The sequence below is a fragment of the Aulonocara sp. 'chitande type north' Nkhata Bay genome, linkage group LG7 (assembly GCF_057382095.1).
Source record: "Aulonocara sp. 'chitande type north' Nkhata Bay isolate Kocher_YH1m ecotype deep benthic linkage group LG7, A_spYH_male_GT1.1, whole genome shotgun sequence".
NCBI lineage: Eukaryota > Metazoa > Chordata > Actinopteri > Cichliformes > Cichlidae > Aulonocara > Aulonocara sp. 'chitande type north' Nkhata Bay.
Genome location: NC_141350.1, coordinates 60,388,631 through 60,416,588, shown reverse-complemented (window position 1 = coordinate 60,416,588; position 27,958 = coordinate 60,388,631). Strand labels below are relative to the sequence as shown.

Here is a 27,958-nt window from a genome sequence, read left to right as displayed (position 1 = left end):
AACATAACAATCTTAAAGGGAAGGATAATGACTGCTCCTAGCTGGTACGATAAACCAGTTCTTTTTTTTTTGCAATGTTTGCACAGGCATTTCAAGTGTGTTTTTGAAACTGTTAGCATTGCTAATGATAATAAATACATTCAGCCCTAACGCAAATAAGGGGATATGGGAATGTTGCACCATAAACTGACTGAACCAGTATGTTTCGATTTGAAAGCAATGAACGCTGTGCATGGAAAGTATAATGAGGAAAAACAACAGTCTAAGGAAAACAGTGGCACATGATGGGGTGAGCAGATTGTCTTCAGTAAGTAACTCCCTTTAACTTCTGCTCACCCTTGCCTTAAGTAGTTAAATGTGTTGAATGGCCGAGTTTAGAAATATGGCTATGGCAGCTGAAATTAATTGATGGTTGCGAGCTGAAAATATTAGCATAAGCTGCTTTGTTTTAATGGCTTGCTGTTTTGCTTACTTTTCTGTTCATTTTACCTCATCCAGCTGTTTTTTTTCCCCACCAAACTGCAGTTTGGCTGATAATAAGAGATAAGAAAAATTCCACAGAGATGTGCTCCAGTGTGGGGGAAAAAACTATGCAACCCATTACAGTTGTTGATGTTGCCTTGACACAGCAGCTGCTCAGTAAAGATGTTAAGCATTTACTGTATTGAAGTGTACATGATCACATCCAAGCCCCTGGTTAGTTAGCAATTTTGAGAATCAGAGTTAATTATTACCAAAGAAGAGGTTAGGGTGTGAACATTTCAGCATGTAAGAAGCTAGATTTCTGGCTATTAACACACCCCGAAGAAAGCTGAAACTGCACTACTTTTTACTTCACTACGTTTGTCGACTACTGTATTTGACAAATCTGTGTAGAGGGCCTTTTTTAAGTGAATCTTCACTGGCACTCCAAACAGAAACACTAGCTGCTGAGGTAACCACAGAACTATGGATGGGTCTGTTTTTTTATGTGCACTACGCCTATCATAAAAACATTTTTTCAGTCAGTATTTATATAGTTGCACATGTAGAATAGAATCTCTAAGTCCAAAACTCCACTGAAGAAGCACCATAACACTTTTTGTGAACTTTGAAATGCATCTTGAAGCTTGTTCCCGTGCGTAAAGGTTTAAACTCTAAGTGATATTGCATGAAAATCTTGTTGACTTGCCTACATTTTCCTTTTTTTCCACATATTTACAGTGCTTGTCAGCCAAAAGTCCAACTTCTGTAGTAAACTGTATGTTTCTCTTTGCCTTACCTTCTCATAACCTTGCCTCGATTTGAATCGTTTAAGGGGTAACTCTTAACTCTGACAGAAAGAAAATGGCAGAGGAACCTGATATTAAATCTCAGTATGGATGTGTTGAAAATGATTTGAATGCTGAGAACAATCCCACAAGATTTCTAATGTTCCAACTACACTGAGCTGAATTTTACATTTCGGTTTTGCAACTGTCTTTGTGTGCATTTCCAACATGTTCATAGTTAAAATTCTGTGAGGGGTAACTCAAGATAATGGACAACAGACAGAAGTGTCAATTATTATTATTATTATTATTATTATTATTATTATTATTATTATTATTATATTTTTATAGAATATAACTTAACTATGGGGCAAACAACATCTGACTGTGATTTAACTTCATATTTAAAATGCTAACAATCATTTGAGCTTTGTTTAGCTAGTAAGTCCTCAAATTATTTAATAGTTGCCTCATGAAAAAAAATCATAAGAGATCTACAGCAAGTATAAAATGCATAGGTTGGATGGAGGGAGATGAATGCATTTTCCAATCTCATTCTTTGCATAATAAACATATAGGAAAAAAATACATAAAATGGAGCCAAAATGAGCACACATTTTTCAACAGCCTTGGCTAAGCAGTCTGGGCAGCTGTATAAAAATGTACAGTCAACAACTGTAGAATAAGACCAGTAGTTATCAGTTTGCATTTACGCTTGGAGTTCATATACACTGCTCCTGCTTTAGCACACTGATGTTCAAAAGAGGAGAATTCTAGCAAATGTACAAAGTCAGCTGAAGTTTCCCAATCTGTCCTCGGCCTCTGACGTGAACCACACAGACTCGCAGGAACGCATCACAACTTTTTGAGCAGTGGTTTGGCGAAGCTGCAGGTGAGCATTAACCCTTTGTTTAGAAAGAATCCACCTTAGATAAAATATTGACCACACATCAGTTCAGTCGCTATTTGTGAACATGAGCAAATCTGATCCAAAAACGCTATAATCTTAATCTGAGAGGATGCCAAGAGACAATGAGCTGGCATTTTTACTCAAAAATTCATTTGATGTCATTTAACAGAAAGCCTTTAGGTTCACAAAGGTTTGAGAGATATTATGTCTTTAATTTCCATCTGCTTTGACACACAGAGTTATGAGGACAAACTCTGGATAATCTTAGCTCTATATAGCAGATTTGGAAAAGACTTATTGATGTTCACAAATCAGGTCTGAACTCTCATTTCAGTGTGTATTGTCCTTTTACCCATCTCCCTATAGCTCAAGGGAAATAATACTAATCCCTAATCACTAGGGACAACTTGACTCCGCTTGCTTCTTCTCAGCTTTCGGGCTGCATGTCTTTCTTCCTGCCTTTCCGCCAATGAGAAACTTCACAGTCTGAAAAACAAATGAGAAGAGAAACTAATTTAGGCGTTTACACATTAGCTTTCCTCATCATGTTTTATTGCCACATAATCAGTATAACAATATAACTTCTCTTTCAGGCAAGTGAAAGATCATGCCAGAACAGATCCGAGACCTTTTTGAAACAAATCCCCTTTGGAGTTGTGTCATCCAGTGAAAAACTCTGCCTCTCGTGCTGTTTTGTCAGGTGGTTTTAACGTTGTTGCTGATGCGAGTCTTAAACAAAAGTTAAATGCAAACGGTGTTTTTCTGTGCATGTGTGTGCTCAATCATTTCACTTTATCAAAATCTTGAGACACAGTTCATCCAGATGGTTTGGCAAAGGTTGCAGGACAACTCAGAGCATCAAAAGTTTGGCTAGGTGTTCCAGGCAGGACACTTACATAACACAGCAGTGCTAGAACCCAAAAAATAATGTGTGTATACTGTCATGATTCCCAACCACAGCCTTCTTATAAGGCATCTAATTTGACACTTGCTTCCTTGCTGGAAAGTCTACGTTACTGAAAAATGTACTTCCACTCTATCATCCCTGAGTTTCATAAAATATTTAGTCCTGTCTGACAGGAAACATCTGTAGAATCTTAGCTAATCCAAAATCTGAAAAACAAATGCTGATGCCTCTTTAACATCAAGACTGACATTATGTAATGAGCTGTTTGGGGAGTTTATACCCGACATCATCTTAACGAAATGAACCCATTTAAAAGCTGACATGGGATGGTTCTTAAACAAATTACAGCCTACAGTGTCATTTCCTGTCTTATACTTACAGTCTTCCTGAACATCTGCGTTGGAAAAGCATTCACTGAAGAGGCAGTACATGGTGCGGCACAAGTTGTCCAAGAGAGACTTTGGAGTAGCAAATCGCCAACTAGACTCTGGCATGTTTTCAGGCTTTTCTGTTAAACTATCCCAAATGTCCTGGATTTTCTCTGGAAGGTCCTCTTGGAAGACCTAAACACACAAAAAACACAAACACATAGTGAGTCAGTTAGCCTGAATCAAAAAATAGGGATCAATAAGGTGTTATTAGAATAAAATCTCTTCTATCTTAGAATGTGACACTGGCAGCTATAAGGTCTGTATACACTTATGTGACTTGATAAAATAGTACAAAAGCTTACTTGATAAACCAAAAAAAGTAAGATTGATCACCATAAATCGCATCTTTTCCACATTATCCCTGCATTTCCATTCAGAGAAAGCCAGCAGATGCTTTTAATTCATATTACAGCCAGCTGTCCAGGTTGACCTTTAGTCTCCAAAAGTTTCATTTCACACACTTCATACCTGTACAGACCAGCCTTGCAGCCACCCAAGGGCTCAGGGTGATTAGAGTTTTGAGGCTCTGGTATCTAACCTATGCTTTGCTTTGAGCGCAAACCTAAAATTAACCAACTGTGTGGATTCCTTTAAAAGGAAACTCGGGACCTGTCCTTTTACACCGACTTGTGGAAAATAGATTCACTTGGTCTGCCAGTTATGTATTTATGGAGTATCCTGAATTTTAACTTTTTGTATTCTGTTTAACACCAACTTCACTTATTTAGCAGTTTTTCAATTTTAAAGCTTTTGGATTGGTAAATGTTAAAATTGGATCTTCAAATTTTACAATGCTTGGATATAACAGGAAGGTAATTAATGGAAAATATAAACTATTGGGTTAACTAGTAATTGTGAAAAAATTAAAGGGAAATATACCCACAGTAGTAAAAGTGACTTTCTGCCCTAACCCTAACCCTTACAGGAGAAAGTTCATTCAATCATTATAGTGGTCAGCTATAATGGCAAAGCCATTATCCAGCAACGATCAGGACTAGACTTTCAAAGTCGGCTTGTTCAGTCATTTTCAGTCCAGACCCAAAGCTAGCACACTCTGACTGGCATAAAACAGCATTTTTGCACCGACAAGATGATTCCCAAAGATCTATTAACTGAAAGGCCTGGGATATGAAGTAGACTTGACAAGCGGTGGACAAAAGAAGAAGTGACATGCCTAAAGAGCTGTCTACAGCAGACAAACTGAAAGGACAGGTGGACAGACCAAACAGGTCAGAGAAGAGCAGACGAGATGCATCCTGACAACGTGCCATCAGCTCTATTTTATGTCATATAAAGGCGTAATTCAACCCCCAGTTTTATCGGGGTTTATCAGTTTATAACATGTATGTGGCAGGTTACGTCACAAACATAGTTAACTTTCTTACTGCAGCATGATGAGGAATCCTAACATCTATCAGCATGTCTGTGAGATATTTTATGTTTTTTTAATGCCACCTTTCTCTCATTTTCAGGTAAATACAGTGGTGAGAAATAGCTTTTTTCAGCTGAGGCAGCTCTCTAAAGTAAAACCTTTTATTTCTTTTTGTGACTTGGAGAGAGTTTTACATGCATTTGTGACCACTCGCCTTGATTATTGTAATGGACTTTATATTGGTATTGATCAGGCTTCACTATCACATTTGCAAATGGTCCAGAATGCTGCTGCTCGCCTGTTGACAGGGACACACAAATGTGAGCCCCTGTTCTTGCCTCCTTACATTGGTTGTCTGTCCATTTTAGAATTCATTTTAAAATTGCATTGTTTGCTTTTACAGTTTTAAATGACCTGGCGCCTTCTTACCTGTCAGACCTTCTTCACCGATACACTCCACAAAGGTCTCTCAGATCAACTGACCAGTCACTCCTTGCTGTCCCCATGTCAAGACTGAAACACCGGGGGGACCAGGCTTTCGCTGTTGTGGCCCCCAAATTATGGAATAAACTGCCCCTCCATATTAGGCTGGCCCCAACACTTGAAATGTTTAAATCTTTTAAAAATACACTTTTTTTCAAAGGCTTTTAGGAGTAGGACCAGAGTCAGCCTGTAGTCAGTTTTAGTCAGCTGTTGGTCACTCTTAATCTTTTTATTTTGTCAATTTTATTCATTGTAAATCTTATTGTCTATTTTACTCATGTATTTAATATGTATACAGATTTATTTTTATCTTCTTTTATATTTTGTATTTATCTTGTATTTATTTTATTGTTATTTATATTTATTTCTCTGTCTGCTTAATATATGGTTTTTAACTGCTATCTCTGTTTTATTATTGGAAAGCACTTTGGTCAACTTTGTTGTTTTTAAAGTGCTATATAAATAAAGTTGGATTGGATGGGATTCATTTGATTGGCTGATGTGTGTGACAGACCAAAAACTCATTAGCCCCCTAAGAAGACATGATATAGCTTTTGGAAACCTTATTTTTTTTTGTTATAATAATTCTTTTGGCATACTGGTGTGGAAATTGTTATGACTAAACACATTATTTCACCTTAGTCGATACTTTTTACTACCTCCAATAGAAGTGAGGGGGGGAAAAGCCCAACTGTAACGTGGAGATTTTCTTCCTTTCTGACCTCCAGAGAGATGTTAAGATTTCTGATCATGCTTCAGAAAATGTTTGTAATAGAGTAACCTGTGATGTTTTAAGCTGGTTGGGAATTTGTGAAAAGAAAGACTTAATCCTGATAAAACTGGAGGTTAAATAACAGCTTAAGATCACATAAAACAGCGCTGATCGCATCTTGTCGGCATGCAGGCTGATTTCACCACTTTGTCCGTACACCGAACATGAGAAGGAAAAAAATAAAACACAGAGAGGGTAATGTCAGACTTCAACTTGTTGGTCGAGTGAACCACCAGTGCACCTGACTCAAACAGGCTCTCCTCCACACAGTTCTCTACAACCTAACAGGTGGATTTTCCTATTTTACTGGAGCAGGCAAACAATGAAGAACCACTGACTGCTTTAAAGATAGAGAGTGAAAATATATCCTTGTTATTATTTTCTTCCTTATATTTTTTTAATATAAAACTCATTGTTACAACCAAGGAAGTGCAAAGTGACCCCTTTAGACTGTTGTTTAGGTTTAGTTTCCTTGGTTTCTGTCACTAGATAGCTAACATAACCACTTTAAGGAAGGGAAACAGCGATGAAAGGCTGAGGTATGCCAAATTGCACAAGGACTGGAATCAGCCCAAATCTTTTGGAGTAATGAATCCAAATGTGACATTATTGGTTCAAATCGTCACCAATGCATACAGAGGAGATCAGCAGAGAGGTACAACAGTGAGTGTCTACGGTCATCTGTAAAGTGCATTGGATGCTCTGCCATGGTTGGATTTCAGCCAGTGGTGATGGAGATCTTGTTAAAATTGGTTTTGAGATTTTGATCCAATTTTAATTTTGATTTTTTGACTTTTTGATGGAATATCATCTTGAAATCATCTGATTGGTAGAGGTTTGATTTTTCAGCATCAAAAAATAATCCCCAACACACTGCCAGAGCATACATGGACAGAAAAACACACTCTGAAACTCTTTTAGCCATGGATTGGTCTCTCAGGATTTAATGTTATTGAAGCCAGAAAACAGAACAACAGGCAGCCAAAATCCAAAGAAGGCTTTGAATGAATAAGCTTTAAATAAAGGTGGTCATACCAAACAATTCTTTGGAGCTCATTAGAATTATATAAACCCAGTTTTTGTCTTATATACTGTATTTTGATGTATATTTACTCATGTTTCAATACGTTGGTGCACCTATTTTCCATTTTCCTACCAAATATAATGAAATGTGGTTGGTTTGGGGGTTATGTAAGGTCCAAAAATATGATACTGGAAAATATGACAGGTCGCCTTTCTGTACCAAATGTTCCATTTTACTCAGTCAAGAGGACAAGAGAAAATGCTGGACAAAAAGAAGTACAGGATGTAATTATGTTCACAGACTTGGTCAGATTTCTTCACCTACTGTCTGCTGAAACTCGGAAATAGGAAGAATATCTGCTGCTCTGCTGCGGCTAATGGGGATGTTAACTAAACTAAACTTACAAGCAGGACAGCTATAGAAATTAATCTAAATTGTCAGATGTTTAGTAAGCTGTCTAAACTGAATAAACAGGTCTGGAATGTTTACTTTTGACTAAACACTACAACATAGAAAAGACCCAGGTTCTAAATATTAACAAATACAATCAAAGCAACATTAATACCTAACATCAACTGCAGCTCTGGTGCGCATGCTGTATAGAAACTTACCTCAGCAGGATGTGACTGCATAAAGACTGCCTGAGCATCCTTGAAGCGTCTTTCCAACTCGGCTGTGTAAGGACGTGAAGGATGTCTCGTTGGCAAAACCCAGAGGATCTAAAAATTCAACTTGACTTTAGTTTATACAGCATTAAAGGTGTTGATTTGTTCAGCAAGGAAATGTTAGTTGAAAGTGCTAACTAAAACAAAAACAGATCCACCAGTCAAAGCCACTACCACTCTGACAGTGCTTGTAGAAACTGGTCCCCCTCCAAACGTAAAAGCATCGAGGCACTCAACAGGAACAGGTGGTATTGAACTTTCAGTTTTATAGCACAATAGGCAAGAGGTGGACAGCGTTTTCCCGCAGGTTTAGTTCATGTTATTCAAGCACAAAATCTTTCCAAATTTTCCCAAACATTTCCTAATTGTATGAATGTCATGTGGGTAACAAAGCAGCCTGAAGGAGTATGTTAAGGGTGGTTGCAAGGGTGGTAACCTGAGCGGCATGTACAGGCATGCAGCAAGTGACTGAACCAAAAATTCTGGCTTAAATGACAGGGTGTGTTGGACTGATGTTGTGCAAGGAGTTTGTCATGTGAATGTGATAAGAAGTCAAGGTCTCAGATGGACTGTCTGAGCTAGCTTGCAAAGTTAAAGCTCATTTGTGCTTCCATGTGTCCCCATGGGTCGGCATGATGTAAACTTCATCATCTGCCCATCTAATCGAGGATCAGCCAAAAATCTGTCCCGGACCACATGTGCATACTGAACATGCCCCACAAAAACAAAATTGATGCTTGTTTGCATTGTACATCTAGTGGTTGCGGAATTTGCTTAATTAAAAAGTTCTATGGCCCAGTCTGTGTGTAGTAACTTGTTTTTCTGTGTTCAGCGTAAGCGGCAATTGATGTGCCAGTTCACTGAACAGCATGCTGAAAAAGAAGACTATGAGCTGTCTGTGGTCCTGAAATATGAATAAAATGGCGTGAAATTTACAGATTTTATTTATTTCGTTGACATTTCTTTGGCATGACATGAAGCCTTTTATACTTAGTGTGGAGATTTTTTACTGATATTTTCTGTTCACCACTAAGTGCTTGAAGTTGCCTCCTTTGGCTTGTCCTGACAGTATGTTTTAAACACCAAGCAAACATTCACATGTAAACTGGACTTTAAGCTGTGTCCACATCTCAAGCCACACTGCTGTGTAGCTAAACAGGATGGCACCAGGTTTTCCAGGCTCTGCATCCCCTTCACATGTCAGTCATGTGAACCTTTGCTCGCATTGGTAGTTTCTTTAACCGCTTTCCATCAAAGTTAGAATCAGCTCAACCTGGTACCCACCCATTTTCAGCAGCCAATTCTTATTTTGCCTGCCAAAGCCACAAATCAAAATTACATTGGAATTCTTTGGTCTCTAGTCACCACATGACTGCTATGATTTGGTGCTATGAGTTACCTTAGGGTAGAAAAATCTGTTTTCCTTTTGTGTTTATTTTTCCATCAGCCCGCCTGCTCAGCCATAAAGTTAACTTAGGATAGCTAAATTATCTTAAGGCCCCTCTCGCCCCTCCTCTGACATGTACAAGAACAAGTTACCGAAAAGATTATGGGTATGAATACGTTTTACAAAAGAAACAAGGGTATAAATAATTCCAAAGCAAAAGGTTTCATATCCCTGCAGCATTACTGTAAATTGAGACTAACTGGTGCGTCATGCATTTGTCTACATCCAATTAAATGTCTAATTAGCTTAATGGGCCGATGGCCCCAGCAGTCTCTCATCAGCTCTTCTTAGACAAACAAATGATATACGACACATCCACATTTCAGAGCAACCAGCAACACAAACAGGTTCCACTAGTAACAGCTCTGTTCTTACCTTTTTTAAAACACCTTGATACACTTGAAACCACAGCCTCTGGAGAACCAGGTCATTCAACCCCTCTGTTCTTAACTTCTGATGAAGGAAAAAGAGGAAAAAGACAAACTCATCACATCACCATTCACACTCAGACTTTATTAGCAAGACCTTCTCAAAATATTTATATAGAAAACAGAGGTTGTCTTATGACTTTACCATTCGGCTGATATTTGACAGTCTAAAGATTTCCCTATTATGAACCTTGATGGTGTACTCGATGGGGAAGTTGTGTTTCTGTAAAGGAAAGAAAAAGCAAAACAAAAATTACCACATAGATTTTGCAACCCAACTTACTTCTTTTATGTTTTGTAGAAATTTACTATTTGACCTGACACATGGAAAGAAATTTCGATTTTCGATGTTTTTGCCCACACAGGGAAGATATAAATGCTCTAATTATGATTACGTCCCCATGTGGGTCAGTCACTCGATAAATAATCTGTTTACCTATGTTTTGTTTAAAAAACCTTGCTAATTTACGTTGCAGCATTTTTGTCATGCACATACAAGTTCTGAGCCCACATGTATTAAGATGCCAGTGATATCAAGTTTCATTATGGGAACTGTAAGAACACGTTTTTGGAGCTTGTCCCAAATTAGGAAGAAGTCGGAATAATTCCATTTTCCTCTAAACCCTGCACCACTGACCCCACACCACATGCCTGCAGTCATGTCATCAGTGTCTCACCATGTACCGTCGTCTGTGGCTGAGGCTGTCGTTGATCGTCCTCAGTGGTGTGCACATACTGGAGTGCGTTGGGGCCATCAGAACGGGAGCTATCAAAAACAGGCCTATGGAAACAAGAGTCACACAGCACGAGATTAACTGTACAGTTAATTTCTTTACAACGCCCTTTCACAGGGCTCTGCTGAAATTCTTCAGATGCAGTTTGCATGTGCAACATTTTTGTGCATGTGCGTATGTTTCCCTGCTCCCAGTGTGACTCTTTTACATGATCAGTTAACATTTAAATTTTAACGGAGGAAGTTAAATACCTTAGAGAGCACATCAAGAAGATGAGTAACACACTGAGATGCTGTATACATGTAGCTATTTTCAGAATTATTAGAAACTCACTCTGTGTCAAGCATGTGTTTTCATACATGTGATGCTTCCTTCTGTCAACATATGTGTCGCCTGCTGGTCTCAAGTTAAAACAAAGAACTTACTTCATAAGCTCATGTGGTTTTGGACTGGAAACCACAATGCTATCACCACTGTGATATCTTAGACAACACCAAAATGTTACCTTTCCAGGACCTAAACTAGTACTCAGATGTTTGTTTTTAAAAAAGTTAACACTGATGCACATGCACCATTAAACCAATCTGCAAAACGGAAATAGCGTCAAGGCCAGCCACCCTTTTCATTTAAGCCCATTTCTTTTCATATCATGCAAAAGAATGGATTAAAATAAATAACTGACGTCAGCATTAACGAGGTCTACATTTTTTCCTACCTTTTATCACCCAGATTTATTATATTGTTTATATACTGATGGGATGAGTCTAGTTATTTCATTCTTTGTTTTCTGACTTGGGAAAGTAACATAAACAAAACGCCATATGTTCTGATTGTCTATGATTAGAGTTTTGGTTATGGTTGGAGTTAGGGATCCTCATCAATGACAACTGTGTGTGCTGTGTATGCCTGACAAAGGGTCTGAGCAGATGGGAATTAGCTGGTAGCAAAACTTCGTATAAGGTATCCTTTCATTTGTGAGATTATTGTTTTTGTCCATGTCCTGACAACAACAACAACAACAACAATAATAATAATAATTAAAGCTGCAAGCAGCGTTATGAGGGCCCTCGCACCCTGGCGTGTCGAGCCACGCCCAACACCTAAAACCAGCACGTCCAATGTGATGTCACATTGATGGAATTCATGCATTTAACCACCAGCTAACATTTCATCTCATTGAACCATGATTATAGTCGTCCCACTAGGTGGCGCTCTAACTATTACTGACAAATGGCATAACAAACATTTCCGAGCTCGAGTCTCATCACACCTGCGACGTTTGGGAGAGATTGGATATTGTGTTTTTGAGTGACAGCAGATTACTGCTTTTTGGCGAGTGATTGAAACTCTAAGTGCCGCCATGACCACCCCGTTTCCCTGAACGTAAAAAGCTTCGCAATTTAACATCACAAAGGTCTTTAGATTCCACAAACTTCAGATCGGTCCAATCTGATGAAATCCCGTGGAGGAGTTCGTCAAAGTATGAAGCCTGAAAAGAGGGGAAAATGTCGCCAAAATTACACATGAATTTTAAAATGGCTGACTTCCTGTTGGATTTGGGATATTGCTCCAAGAGACTTTTTTGTACATCTTAATATCTTCCATGAGCTTACCAAGTTTCAGACTCATAGATAAAACACAGAGCTGGGGCTGATGTTTTGAAATATTGTAGGGGGCGCTGTGGAGCAATTTCGCGCTATTCAATGAAAATGATCACATGACAACAAAGCCTTCATCCATTTGGAGGTGTGGGCCAAATTTCAAGCCTCTATAAACTTTCCAAGCCCCTCAAAAGCCACTTCATCTTTCATGTTGAACAGCGTTGCCACCAGGGTGCGCCGTTCAGTTTAAAGTCACAATTTTTGCACTGAAGCATCACGAGGGACTGATGTTGATATTCACCGCTTTTGAGGTGGCCACGATGAACCTGTGAAAATCAGTACAACAAAATTAAAGCCATGACATTTCCTGTTGCCACTAGGTGGCGCTGTACGTATTCCCGACAATGGGCACATCAATCTGTTCAGGGCGGGTCTGACATCATGCCTGTAAAGTCTGGTACTGAACAGACTGGATTTCATTGAGTTATACTAATTTGTTTCTTCATGGCGTGACATCAAAGTTCGCCATGCTGCTGGGGTCACACCCTTTTGCGAAAAGTCACAGTTTTCACTGTAACCCAAGACCAACTCCTTAAGGCTTTTCTGGAGAAATTTGAGGCTGCAGATGTCACCCATCACTATACTGTACCCCAAAGTGTAAAACATGACATTTCCTGTTCCCACTAGGTGGCGCTGTCCTTGATGTCAAATATGGCAGTTGAAATATGTTCAGGGGTGGAGCCTTATCATATGTGTGCTCTTTGGTCCAGATCGGAACATGTATGACAGAATGAGAGGCAATAAGATTTTCATGGCGAGTCATCGAAATTCGCCATGGCGCCACGGCCTCATAGTATTGTGAAAACTCAAAAGCTCCGCAATTTAACATGGCACAAGGGTGTAGTTGACACTGTCCAAATTTGAAGGTTATGAAATGAAACCCCAAGGAGGAGTTCGCAAAAGTTCGAGGCATGGAAATGGCAAAATTAGAGCCAAAATGTCACCTTCTCTTCCAAATGGCGGACTTCCTGTTGGGTTTGCGTCAATGGGCCCACAGACTTTTTTGTTCGTCTTGGCATGATACACATGTGTGCCAAATTTCATACATGTAGCTCAAACCATGTGGTCGTAGGGCTGCATTTAACAAGGCATAGGTGGCGCTGTAGAGCCATTTCCCAGTGCTCATATGTAAAACCATTAAAATACAAAATTTTTCACCAGACCTGGCATGTGTGCAAAATTTCATGAGTTTTTGAGCATGTTTAGGCCCTCAAAAAGGCCCTTGTTTTGCCTGAATAATAATAATAATAATAATAAGAAACGGAGCAGATACAATAGGGCCTTCGCACTCTCGGTGCTCGGGCCCTAATAATAATAATAAAAACTACCTAATACTGTGTAGCGTATAGTAATTACCATCTTACTACAATGACCATGGCATATGTATTTCTGTAGCTTAACTGCTCCTAGTTTAATTAAAAATAAACTACATAGGGTACCAGGAATATCAACATCTACACATATTTTTTAAATTACTTTTATGAAACTCAGGTACTTATATGTTATATGTCTTATGTGTAGTGGATGATGTCAAAAAGCATGACAAAAATTACGTCTACATTACATATATGTGTACGCTGCTGTCTGTAAATTAATTGTGCTAAACATTTTTAGTGCAGTGGCTCTTTGGGGGTCACTGCAATGTGTTGTCATGGATATCTCTAAACACGCGTTAATCACACAGTGATGCTAATAGTGCTCGTAACTTATTACTTTGCCTTATGTAATGAATATGCTGTTTGCAAAGAAGAAGAACAATAAATATATGTTTTATTATTCATAAAGAAATAACATACATGTTTGTCTTTTTTTTTTACATGAATTAAAATCAACTTTGGCCTTAATTCTTTTAAACTAGTAGGACTTCTAAGACATTAGATGTTTGGATGTCATAATACCAACATGACAGCTGTAAAAGACGGTAAGCTCCGATTAGTTGTGGAGCAAAGTGTACCCTGTCATGTCTCTTGGTTGAGTAATACTTTATGACTCTAAAATCACATGATCTGATACACTGATGAATATATGCAGCATACCTGAATGGCGACACTGTCATAAGAGTCTACAGTCACTTCATATATTCGAAGCCTTTAATGAACGCAGCTGCTTTTATACATCCATCTTCATTTATAGCCTCAGCATGAACGGTTGGGTCAGCTGTTTAGAAAGCCACTTTCATGAGAAAAGTCAAACAACTTAACTCTCAGCACAGGGTCACATTTTAGCCACAACTTAAGAAAGTTCACAGGGCAGCCAACAGCAAGGAACAGACAAGATGATTAGTCTTAATAACATGGTGAGCGTGGCCCCACTGCAAAGAGGCAGCCTGTTTTAAGTCTGTACAGTATGTTCTTGGTCACAGGGTAAAGACAATTACAATTTAGCATACCTCTTGTTAAATCTGTACAAAAGGACAGTGTTGGTTTAACAAGTTACAAAGTAACAGGTTACTGTAATAGGATGAATACAGACATATAATGGAGGATTTAAGTGAGACATTACAGTCAAGGTACTTGCTTTGTGGGGATGATGCATTGTTGTTTTAAACATGTAACCCTTCAATGATTTTCTATAGCTTAGGGGATAGTCCAGTCCTAAAAGGTTTCACAGAAAGGCAAATGTGCAACTTTACTGTAAAACTATTTGAAAAAACAGCACTTGAAGGAACTCCTTAAATCTTGGTTTTACTAGACTTAAACTTATTCTAGTGAGTAAGGTTATTCTTTCCATGTGATCTTCCAGCTTGTTCTCTTGTACAGCTTCAGGACAAATCTTTTTTTTATTTTTTATCCATCTGATAGCTGTTAAAAAAGCCCCCCGGGTAAATGAAAACTTACACCTTCTGGTGACAATAAAGGAAAGGTCCCAAGGTCTCTGAGGAAATGATTGATCTAGTTTGTCTTAGCACGTTTTGTGTGAACCTCTACTCGGGTTATTCTGCAAGGGGAAAAAAAGGTGACTTTCTCTACCATCAGAGATTAAAATGAAGTTCTCAAAATCTGACATCTTCTATGAAAAGAACCATATGGATACTTGACTCCACTGTATGTGTTTGAACATGTGCCAGTTCCAGAATCTTCTCTCAGTCTCAAATTCTTTCAAGGTACAAAGCTCAGGAAAAGAAATGAGGCATGTAAAAGCCACATACTACAGAATTCCTTTGGCTTAAATAATCACACCTGCATCCTTTGAGCTCTATTCAGACAGTTGTTGAGTACGTCATCATTGTCCTTGTGCTTTCCTTTTAAATTATTTAGAAGAGGGTGTACATGGTTCATAAAATGTGCTCCTGTATCTGAACCTACATGTCAACACATGTTGGTGCTATTCACGAGGGAATGCTTGCGACTCTGCCTGTGTGTGTGAAACTCATTGGATTAATTTCTACTGTTTCATTTTTGGCTAGTGTAGTATCCAGCTGATTTTAAGATTAAGTTTCACTCTGTTGGTTCTGAATGCAAAATGAATACACAGCAAAACAGGTTTGCCTTACAGTAGCAGACAAAGTAGAAACCCAGCAGGTTGTGTAATGTGAGTGGTCCCCTAAATGAATTCCATTCACTGCAAACACTATTAAAGCATTACCAGACTAATGCCTGAAGTACCTTTTGCTGTTTAGAGACACTTTATTGCTTTGCTCCCTGGACCACAATATTCTCCACATGTGTCATCCGTCACAGAACATCAGGTTTGTATGCAAAACTAATGCTTATGCTTATGTACTTATGGTCTAAAAAAGAAGTTATAAAGTTAAGTTTTAAATGTGGGCTATTATCATTTTTTAAGACAACTTAAAGTCGATCCCTTCTTGTTTGTTCTGTTACAGTAAATTACTGTAAATTTAACAAAGTTTATGCTCCACTTCTACCAATTATCAGTTTCTACTCGAATGTATAAGTACATTCGAGTCAAACACAGACCATTTTTATGGAACTGTTCAGAGTCTCTTAATGATAGTGTAATAAATGATATCTGACTGCAAGCATAGGTGACAGCAGGCAGTGGATTCAATGTAAAAGCCTTAACAAGACTTATGATAATAGCTATTTACAATAAGGCCATTTTTAATTCTTTAAATACTAATTTAGTTTCAAAGCCACACCAACTGGGAAAAAACAGCACAAACTGTGATTTTAATGCGCAAGAATACATAAATGAGTGCTGCATTTCTAGGTGATGAAATTCAAACCCACCATTGTTAGCCCACCTTTAAATTACCAATAAATTAGACTGAACCCCAGTGCCTCAAAACGGCCCCTTAAGGCAGTTCTACGCTCTATTTGGGGCCTTTTAATTTGATTTTGCTGAAATCAGAATTTACCAATAAGTTTGCAGTTACCAGCTTGAGAGATGACATTATCCTAGCCCACTGAAATCCATGCACTAAAATGAAGTGTAGCAATGGAAAAATCCAAACTGAGACAGGTTATCAGACTAAAACTGTCATCACTTACGCCATTGCTTTTCACGTTGATGCCATTCTAAGTTGGGCCAATTAGTGAAGTCACCACTTTAGAACACAATGGACACAAGTCTCCCAGTTCATCGACAAAATTAAGCCTTACATGGGTTCAGCTGCCCCTAAAATGAGTAAGCTACAGTGTAGATAAGATAAGAACCGAAACTGGGATACTGTGGCTGCCAGTGTTAGTTCCAATAGGAAAGCTCATATCACCTGATTTCCCTGATTTTGGAAAAGTACCACGATTTTGGAAAAGCACCAAGAAGGCAAATGTCTATGTCTATACACAGTGTGTTCCCAAATGTCATTTCTCAATCATTAATTCTACTCCCACTTATCCTATTCAGTTGCTGCACAGCTGGACCCCATCAAAGAAATTCTGAAGGAAGAGGAAATAAGCTGGACCATGCCCCTAGACATCACAGCGATAAAACACAAAGACAAACATTCACACTGATGTTCAAAGGCAGGTTAGAGTTTGTGAGTTTGCATGTCTTCGAATTGCAGGAAGAAACATCTGTGAACACACAATGAGAGGTTTGAAAAGCAAAAGGCCTGAGCTGAACCCAGGAACTTCCTACTTTAAGCGATACAATAGTTTATTATAAGAACTTTAATGAGTCAGCATTTAAGATAAAGAACTAGTTATAGACAAACAACAAATCTCTTTAGTTATAGGAGTTGGTAGATTACAAATTGCCTAATCAAATGTAATGAACAAAGCAAAATCAATTATTACCAAGACTGCTAAAGTGAAGTACTGAAAACAAATGTGCTCCAGATTAATATTTAAATATAAAAAGTGTAAGTCTGTATTGTCGGATGACGTATAAATACTTTTCTTTTTTCATCTGTGATGTTTTTGCTTTCATTTTCTAATGGAAGTTGTTTGAGCCATTACAGGTTGAAGCTTCAGCTTCACCTTTTTTGGACTATATAATTATAGACTGACAATATTGTTGGTTTTGTTGGTTATTGTTATCTATTCATTTCCGAGAAAGGTGCTCTCTGTTTATGTGTGGGTCACACCTAGGGGTGGGTTTTTATAATCGATTCATCGATTAAAATCGATTCTGGCTTGGATAACGTAAAATCGATTCATTAAAATCCTAAATCGATTTTTTAATATAAATTTATTTTGTCCGAAATGCCAGAATCTCTGGTGACATCTCACAAAATTTCAAGAACCACCAAACAGTAAATGAGAGCAGGTACAGGGATTCTGCACATAGACTTAAACACACAGCGCGACCCGCGGATCAGAATCAGTTAGATGTCGCCTTTCTCACAGTCGGGGCTGAAAGCCGACAGCTCGCTGATCCGGGTCCGCGCTTTGTGTTCACGCCCTTTATGCGCTGATTCTAAAGCTGTTAGTTTGATCTCTCTCCAAACAATATTGACCGAATCAGCAGCAAAAGAAGATCCAAACGCTTCACATAAACATCGTCATGAATTCACTCTTTTACTGTTTTGCTTCCATTGCGATGCGCAGCTCTCTCTCTCTCCCTCTCTCTTTCTCTCTCTCTCTCTCGAACAGTTTCGCTTTCTGCATTATTCGCTTGCTTGTTACACAAGTCTACTGTTGCTTACAGCGCTGTCGGCCGCTGTTTTTTCCCCTTTTACATTCTTCCGAAAAGAAAACCTCATTTCTGCTGTTCAATACTGAACAAATTGAAACTTTTTAAAATTATTCAAAATGCAAAATGCTTAGCCATGTCTCTAATAAAACCGCTGTAACGTCAGAGGTAATGTTGATTAATTAATGGTTTTCTTTCGTTTTTGATGTACTGCAGAATATTTTTATAAAATCCCAGGCCAGGAAAATCACCTACATGTTTTTCTGTGTTTTATCTTCAGCTACTTTGACACAAAGGCATCTGCTGTGATGCTCACACCTTGGATAAAGTCTTGAGAGTGTCAGCTTCCTTTTTATAGATACAAAAATATGTAAATGTCCTGATCTGAATTATATCTCTGACTGTCAAAATTTCCCAGATTTAAATCGAATCGAATCGAATTAAATCGAATCGTGGATCGAATCGATTCGGGACCTTGTGAATCGGAATTGAATCGATTCTAGAAATCAGTGACGATACCCAGCCCTAGTCACACCTACAGGGTCTTTGAGTTAAAGAGCAAGCAACAGTTGTCTTTGTGATATTGCGTGTATCCTTCTACCCCATTACTAAGGCATGTATGTGTTTTTTCCTACTTCCTCATTCCTCATGGCCCCCAGCTTTCACTGTTCCTGACACTCAATCATCAACAGCTCTGCAAGAAGCCTGCGTACCTGACAGATCAAGCTCTGCAGCATTTCTACCCTCACTACTTGACTTTTTGGCACTCCATTTGTGTACTTGTGCATGTAAAAGTCAAACGAAGAATGTAAAGTCTATAGTCCATATTTAATCAGAAAAACAACCCATCTTCTCTTCCGTCAACTTTCCTGGGCATCTTGGTATTTCCCCGTCTCGTAAGCCTCAATCAGACCTCCAATCTCCACACAGAGACACAGTTCTGACCCAGCTTAACAGGAATGACTTCTTGTCAGTGTTTAAAGGTGTCCTGTCCAAGTCTGCGGATATGTATAATCCCAACTTTACTCAGTCTCTTACTCTATTCTTCTATGTGACAATTGTGGCTTAGTTTGATCTGTTTTAATAACAAAATGTTCACCAAAGTTTTATATTCATATAAGTGTTACTATGATGTACTCATGAGGTTTTTTTTTATTAATGAAATGTTTTAAAATTCTCATATCTTCATATCATGTGAAAAAAATATCTGCATTGCCTAACCTACCGAAGTGTAACTTTGCAATCCTTCAAAAAAGAGTTTTAATAAATCTCAGGGACTTTGCCTCTAAGTGGAAAAATAAACAATGCTTTGCTAAGCTATGCCATGCTATGCTAAGTTAAGCTAAGCTATGGTATGCTATGCTTGTTTTTAAACTCTTATCCTCCCATGCATTCTGCTTGGATGAGCCAAAACACAAATTTAAAACACATTATATCTATGACTGGACGTTTACATACATAAACCAAAAAGTCCCGCCTCCTCTGACAGAGTGCCTTGTATATTACCAAGTATAAAGCATTCCTGAGCATGAGAACTGTTAGGCTACAATCACCTTCAAGCTTCCCACAGTCATGGCCAAGGAACCCTTGAGTATTTTCTTTAGGTCTTTCCAAGTTTAAAATGTGAATGCTCCTTAATAAGGGTATGCAATTAGATTGCACACTACAAGGTTAACAGCTAACCCTAACAGTCAGAGTCTGGTCCATTCAATCAAAACTGGCTTTTTTCCACGTTGTCAAGATAGTGGAGACATGTTTTTATAAAACAATAATTTTTTTTCAGAGTTCTTTTAATGAACCAGCTCTCTGCACCAAAATCCCCACATTCAAGGGCTCGGTGACCCCAGGTTTCTTCCAAAACCCTATAAACATGCATTTTAATTATTGAAAGGAATCTTTTCCTTTTAGCCGTTGCCAAACATTTGATGATGTTTATGCTTTAATAATGAAGTGCTGACAGTTTCCCATTTCTCTCTATTGCAACTCCTCCATTTAACTGCTTTTACGAAGCTTCAAGTGTTACTACTTAAATTTTGAACTAACATTTTTTAACAGCAGCTAAACAAGTAGGTTTAAAAAGTACATTCAGCATCCAGCCAGACATCAATGTCTTTTCATTTTGACCAAGTACAAAATCATAGCAAACCTGAAACTTAGTGACAGCTATTTGAATAATTTATTCAGTTTTTCTAAATAAAATTACATTACAATAAGGTACCTGAAGTATTTTACTGTGATCAGGAAATATGTAAAGGTTCCCTGCACACAACACCATGTTCTGATATTACTACAGGGACATACAAAGCCAATAGGCAACAGATGTCCGACTGCTTTGGTGATAAATTGTAGTAAATCCATCACCTGAGATTGAGTAAGAATTTGTCTGCATTTTTTTTCTAGTTGCTGTAATGCGTCTAAAACCCATTTATTATAAGGATTACATATCTATTACAAGGTTGGCAAGATAGATGAAAGCTGAACATATATCACTTGTGGTTGTAAAATGCCTGCAGGTGGTGTACATGGGCCCCGGGGCGCAAGGAAACTGAAAAGAATGATATTCTAAAAGAAGAGCTTGACATGCATTTAGCTAGTCAGTGTATTCCTTAAATATGCTGATGCAGCATAATCGAAAACTGGATGAATTCACCCATCTTTTTTCTTTGCTGTTGTTTTTTTGAGTGTGTGTGCCAGGAAGGATATTCTGTTATGTATTTGTATCTAGATATGGACACATAAATACATATTTATATTTAATGATTTATGACTGCTCTTCTTTTTAAACGCTGATAAAAACTAGTAATCCTACTTGCATGGTACTTTAAATTTGAAAATTCCTCCGTATATGTTTCCATTTTTCTGCATTAATTTTCATGCAATTGAAACATATCTACTGGGTCTTTTATAAAATTTTGACTTTGGGCATATTTTAATGTTTTCTGCACACCTTCTCAAAGTATGCAGTTTACTTTTGTTGATTACCAAATGACCAAAGTGGTAACAATTGTGGTTCTGACACGTATATTCTCAGGCAATGCTCTATTTTCCAGAGAAGCAATGCTTTTTTTGGTTTGCAGCAAACCCACATGTTCACTTTACAAAAGATTTCAAGGACAATCTGCAAAGTAAATCTTAGAAAAGTTTCACGATTCTCACACTTCCTCTGTAAGTTCTTGACAAGTATACATACATATGAGTGTCTACATGTCAGGTCAGGTGTCAGGTTAGCCTGGGGTCATTTGCCACGTCAGTTAATCTCCTCGGCTGTCTCAGGAGTATTCATTCTCAGACAAACAAAAACAAATTGAATATCTGACTATTTACAGGTCTTATTAACCTGATACAATACAGCCAATCTTTTCAAAATCAGGACAACCAATAGGTTATTTTCATAAGCATTTCTGGTAGAAAAAGAGTATTGATGAGTTAATGACTACAGGCATGTGGCCCACCCATGATGCAACCAGGATTGGGCTTTGATTACAAGGAATGCAGTGGGTATTTGACACTAGCATTAATCACAGATAGACAGGTTTGACATAAGGGCTGAGACCCTGAAGACCTTCTGTTACTGTTCACAAAAAGAAACTGACAAATAGTATTTAAAATTGATGTTGCAGTTTTTTAACCCATAACATGGGAAAAAACAGACAGGCATTCATGAAAAGGTAAGTAGGTTTTAATAGCATTCTAACCTTATGCAAGACACACAATAATCAACAATGGCTATTTGCAACTTTATTTAGGTTTACACTAGGGCTGCCACAAACGATTAGTTTGATAGTCGACTAGTCACCGATTATTTTTGCGATTAGTCGACTAATCAGATCATGCATCCACTGGACGTACAGCGTACAGCTTATTGCACCAGCATGCATCTGCTCTGATATAACTATCATTAGCTTAAAGCTTTAAGTGTTTAAGGTCTGTGCTAACTAAAAATAAAGACAAGATGATAGTTTATTAAATTTTAATTAAATTTGCAGATTGTTTCGGTGAAGTTTAATAAACTCCTTGCTATCTAAAATATAACGGGACACCGGAGTATATTCTCAAGCATCTCACACTTCTGATAATCAGCTGTCTGCTTGATGTTTATTCAGCTGTGTAAAAACTATAACTTTAATCTCAGCCAAACCGATTTACTCAGGAACAAATAAAATACTAAAAAAAGCCAAACAATAACATTAAGTTATCTAAGTGACTTATATTACATGTTTAACCTGAGTAGCGAAAGACGGCGGTGGGTTTGAAAACGATTTGCTGGGACTCCGCTGTTCTCACGGGCTCTAGTGAGCCTTGCCCCCGGCTAGCTATCGAGCTTTTGAAAATATGTGGTGTCTTGATAAACTGAGCAGATATTTGAGGTTTACACAGCTACATTCTCGCCTGAAAATATGTTAAACGTTTATTTTGTGACCCAGAAATAATAATAAGAGTAATATTAAAACTACCTAGCTGCCAACATTGTTGGAAACTGAGCTGGGCTGCTCTATGAATTCTGGGACACAGCTTCTTCTTCTTCTTCGGGGTTTAACGGCAGCTGGCATCCTTGTACATGCAGTGCTGCCATCTTCTGTTTCAGTCCGTTATTACACTCTTAAATCCTACTACTTACTGCGTCTTTTGTGATCTTACAAAGCTTCAAACGACGCGTCGACTATTAAATCAGTCGTCAACGATTTTGATAGTCGACGTAATCGTGACTAGTCGACTAATCGTGGCAGCCCTAGTTTACACTGCATGCATCAGCTCACCTTTACAGCTAGCAAATGATGCTTTACATGTATACCGAGTGTATTTTACAGTCAATCAAAAATATTTGCATCAGGAAATAGAAAAAAATTCTAATACAAATTCCTCAGGCATCCCAATCTAAACATTATCTCATGCATCATGACGTCTGGGCACGAAAGTCTGGAAATGTGCCACGAAAGCATATCAGACTGTTTGGCCACTGGGCAGAGAGCAACCTTACAATCCCCCGGCCAAATCCTGTGACATCATGTCATAAATGCAAATCTATGAGGACATCGGCGATTAAATGCAAACTTGTATTTCAAATGTAGAACTGGTCACTGCCTTGCTAGTGTGCCACTACTTCCTGCACTCACCGAACGATATGTTACAGAAACACACTGTTCTAAGTTTCGTGGTTCTTTTGCAAGACATGCCAACAAACAAACCTTAATCAAGTTCCCACACGTCAGACAACGCACGCACACAACATCGTGCTTTAACACAGTATGAAGGCCTATAATGAAGAAAGGCATCCTTCCTTCTACCTGTAGGTGTCTGCAGGGATTCACTCTGCTAGGAAAAATGCCCAATTCTTCATCTTAGTAATTCTGAGAAACCTACTCTTACTAATATTATTAGACCAAAAGAAGTCATCATCCCACAAAAATCTGACCAATCGTCGTCTATGAAAATAACTGAGTCAGACCTAGAGGGAGTGAAAGAAAACACACAAAAGTAGCAAAGTACAAAAACAATGAGGCCATGGTCATTTTCCCTTCTAGTTTCACTGTGTCTCATACCGTCATCGCATATCTGCACAGAAAGCCCCTCTAGCCGTCTGCAAACTTTGAACAGGAACAACACACAAAAACAAGATTCACACACACACTTGCACATGCCTCTTACCTCCCAACAGGCAGACTGCAGTGGACAGCTGAACCATACTCTTTGGTTTAAGTCCTCTCCTCACTCCACAGGGCTTTGAACTCAACACAGTGAGTATGTAAAAATACACAGACTGGACGGGCCACACACACACTGCAGTAACACTGTGGTCTGAAACTCTTGTGCCTTCAGTGGGACGCACTCCCAGCTTTAGGTCCTCATTGTACTGTTGATCATCCAGATCCTTTAAATGGCTGCTGAAACAATCTGAAACAGGAAACAAAAAGCAGTCGAGCATTAGACATTAAGATTTAAAACCAAAATTACTAAATGTTTTCACATGTTTATCTGTAGTCATAAAAAGGTTTGAACGAACGGCTTTGGTTCCTACATGTAGCTTCAGTTATCTTTATGTTTCATTCATAATGTTACTCTTTTATTCCACAATGTCACATTTTATTTCCTGATTTCCCTTTTTACTTCACACACACCTCGTATAACCAGAAAGCAAGTTCAACAGCTGCTTCTTGGCTTAGCTTGGTGACACCTGACATCTAGTGCAACAAGAAAATTAGCTGCTGCTCTAAACAAACAGTACACATACACATGACCTAATATCTTATATTTACTTAGCCTAGCAAAGGCTGCACATAATATCCAACTAGCTAAACAAGTTTATGATAAAGAGACAGTGCAAACAGCAGTAGCAACAATTGGTTTTAAGGAGCGACGAGGTGAAAATGTTAAAAAGAAATCTCTATAATCAGCCAATTAATCACACTGTAACACTGCACACAAGAGCTCTGAACCTACAAGAAAACTGACACTGAGTAGATCTGTTTTCCCACAAGACAATGATCCCAGACAAGCCAATCAAAGCAGTTCAGTCAGAGGTCCCAACCTCAGTCCAGTATCTTACTTCCAAGAAGAATCATAAAAAACAAGTGTCTCTGCAGGGAAAGCTTTTTTAGAGCAATGACAGGTTGAACTTTAAAAATAACCAAGAGTGCCCAAAACATTTGCTTTGTTCAAAGCTATATATTAAATACTGGGGTGTGTTCCAGGGCAAATGAAAGATCTGACCAACATAACTGGGAAGTTGTTTCATAGCATCTCATGGCCATCCATTCAAAAGATATTGAGATATTTTAGTCTAGACCAAAGTCCTGGACCTCACCAAGTGACTTTTACTGCCAGTTGTAAAGCTTTCCTAGCATGGCTATTTAGCCAAATGCTTGCACTGGGTTTAGGAGCTTTAAAAGAATCCAACATAATGAAGTCAGAAAGTAGTGTTTTTGTGCTGCGTCACCCCCGATCATCTCACAATGTGAAAGTTAAGCTTCTTGTAGAGATTCCAAAACTCCTGTGCGGCAAGGATGACTAACCCACACGACCAGCTGCTCTGTGTTTGTGGTACTTAGTCAAGTTGTTGAAAATGGAACCAAATGTAATGTCTGGGTAGATATTGCTTAACATGGTGATTCTCAAATGTTTGTCAAAGTTGTGTATATATATATTTAGTTATGACTGTGTTTTTACATTTCTATTTGAGTCCTTTGCATAAACTAATTTACAAACACACAGGCAAAATCTATGAGTTCAAAAAAAGAAATTAATTAATTAAACTGTCAAAGCAAAGCCTGCTCATGTGCTCAACGGGCCTCAGCCAAAATGTATCAAGTGGCAGGAAAACCTGGCTAACACCATCAATTTGCCATCAGGCAAGCAGAAATGGCCCTTAAACATCATACATCCATTTTGAGAGAGATTTCCAGAGAACACAGTGTCTCAACAAGAGCTCTAAACCCGTTTGTTCTGATAAAATGATGGAGGGAAATTATATGATAAGTGGAGTTTGTTTCAAAGCAGATAAAAGCTCACACTATACCAGATACTCTCTTGCAAAAACCAAATTACAGCCATCATTCTAGGTCCAAATGCTCATTATAAGGCTTTCTGTGACAATAATGAAGATTTTTTTTCAATTTTCTTCAAACAGACGAGTGTGCTGCATAATTTTTGTTTGCCCTTTGGTGTGCTTTAAAGTAATAATTTTCAGAAACATTCAGTTTCTTATACAACCTAACACAATGTCAACCAAACTCAAGCTAAAGTTTACACACACTCACACATTTACAAAAAATACACTTTCGATTTCTTACAGTACTTTGTACACACATCTGCTTCATACTGCACTTGGACAGAGGTGAACTTCATTTCAGACCACTCACAAAGCGGCACCAGCACCTATGCTGTTATTAAAACCTCAGAAATACTCAGAAAATGAGCACAAACTGCAAACAGCCATCATCAATGAAGACCAATCTTCTCATTAGCTGTTCCAATGAAAGACAAGGTTTTTCAAGAACTCCTGCTGCAATAGCAAATGTGCATGTCTGATATATTATATTAAATTCAGTATATAAATAACAGGGCTGGTGCCAGATGCCAGTTTGACACACCGGTTGAGCAAGTGCCGTTTTTGCCTTACAGCTCCAATGTAGTGACTCAGATTTAAGTCCCACCTGCCTCCCATTGCTGCTTTGCTTTCGTTGACAGGAAAAAAATATATATCAGAAAATTAGAAACATTTCAGGCCAAGTTTGGTAAGCCTCTATCCAATATCTTTTTCTGTGGCTAAACACACAGCTTCTAATTTGTAAAATCACTAACATTTTCTCAGTATACTTTAGCGTGTCTATTTGACACCAGAGAAAGGCATTAAAACGGGTACTTATGCGGGACTTATACATAGTTTGAGTGTCTTTTTCTAATCCTCTCTCACCTTCCTCCTCATCCTTATCTTTCGCAGCCTGATGATAAAACTTTTGTTATATCCATTGCAGCATTCCTCAGTCTCACATCACACCTCAGTGACTTCACTGTTGGTAAAATATGTCACCAGCATTTAGAGGATTGTGACATTGAGCCCATCCGTTGCTTCAAATATCAACAAATGACTTCAACCAACCGCTGGAAAAATAGTCAGTGCGTGGCACAAAAGATAAGTCACCTTTTACTCACACACCTCTCCTGTTTGTTGCAGTGTTGAAATGTATCTGACGCAGATGTTTGTGCAGTTTAGCTGCAGGTTACTTGTGCTTTGAGGGCCCAAGCTCCCCTCTGAGATCGATAAGGCTCCTCTATCCTTCACAATCTAGGCTGTGGCAACTGCTGCAAGGTTTTGAGATGTCGCCACTGATTGTATAACTCAGGCTTGCAAAACTGTCAATACGCCCATACTGTCACACTTGCATGTAAGATTTTCTTTAAAAAAAAAAAAAAAGACTAAGAACAGAAGAGAAAGAAAAAAAAAAAGCAGCTCTTAGCATTAAATACCCTCCGCACCTAACGAAACCGAAAGTAATGCCGGACCGCTCAAGGCACAGCTGCACACACGAGCACATGCAGGAACACCCACAGAGAGAGAGAGACAGGGAGAGACAGTAAAACAATCACACCTTTATGTCCAAAAATGAAATCTCAAGAGATTAAAATCTGCCTCCAAGACCACGCAAATGGCACTTTTCTCTCTGTGAGTGCGCTCGTTGGCATGACCATTAATAGCCCTTAAAACCCTACAACAGCCACACACCTAAGTATTTAACTCTAAATGCAAATCAAAACCAATTTTACATTTTAATCTTAAAATAAAGTTTCAGTCCTCAGAGATGAAAATCTGCCAGAAAGTCAGCGTTTTCACTTTTCACAAATGACCTCACTCCCAGACTATCAATTTGGTCCTCACCACGTAGGCTACAATATTACGCAGGTACACACATACCTCCAAAGTCCCTTTGCCTCGCACTCCCAGGGTGAGAAATCCTTTTCAAATGCGACGGTTGTAGTGAGCCTTTGTTAAATGCGAAGAAAAGCTGAACGATAGAAATCCGGTCTTAATCTTGTCAGTGAAGGAAGTCCACTACTGGATTTGTCCATCCACGGAGTCCTGGTGCGCTGTCTCAGTGTGCCGCCAAGTGCGCCACAGGCTGCCGTTCCTTCGGTCAATTCCAGTCACCACATAAATAGCTGCCAAACCTTCAAAATAAAAGCACGCCATCCGGCATAGACCCTCCCCTTGAAACGAAAAAGAGTCTATACGGACATTTTAATCATTTCAGTGGCTATAAAACTGACAACTGAGCGAAAAAAATACTGAGCAAAATATGACTCATATTTGTTTATGACAAGACTGAAGGTTTGCCACCTC

General features: G+C 38.5%; 1 protein-coding gene across 1 annotated transcript; it reads right to left on the bottom strand.

Annotated features, from left to right (window-relative positions):
- Window positions 1–58: 58 nt before the first annotated feature.
- Window positions 59–27,732, bottom strand: il34 (interleukin 34). Its single transcript, XM_086301725.1, has 8 exons — window positions 27,533–27,732; window positions 23,770–24,015; window positions 10,367–10,470; window positions 9,835–9,912; window positions 9,637–9,714; window positions 7,761–7,868; window positions 3,447–3,630; window positions 59–2,646 (listed from the first exon to the last, which is right to left on the bottom strand). The coding sequence occupies exons 2-8, from the start codon at window positions 23,804–23,806 to the stop codon at window positions 2,588–2,590; spliced, it is 648 nt and encodes a 215-aa protein (XP_086157851.1). The 5' UTR covers window positions 23,807–24,015; window positions 27,533–27,732; the 3' UTR covers window positions 59–2,587.
- Between the last annotated feature and the right edge of the window lie 226 nt (window positions 27,733–27,958).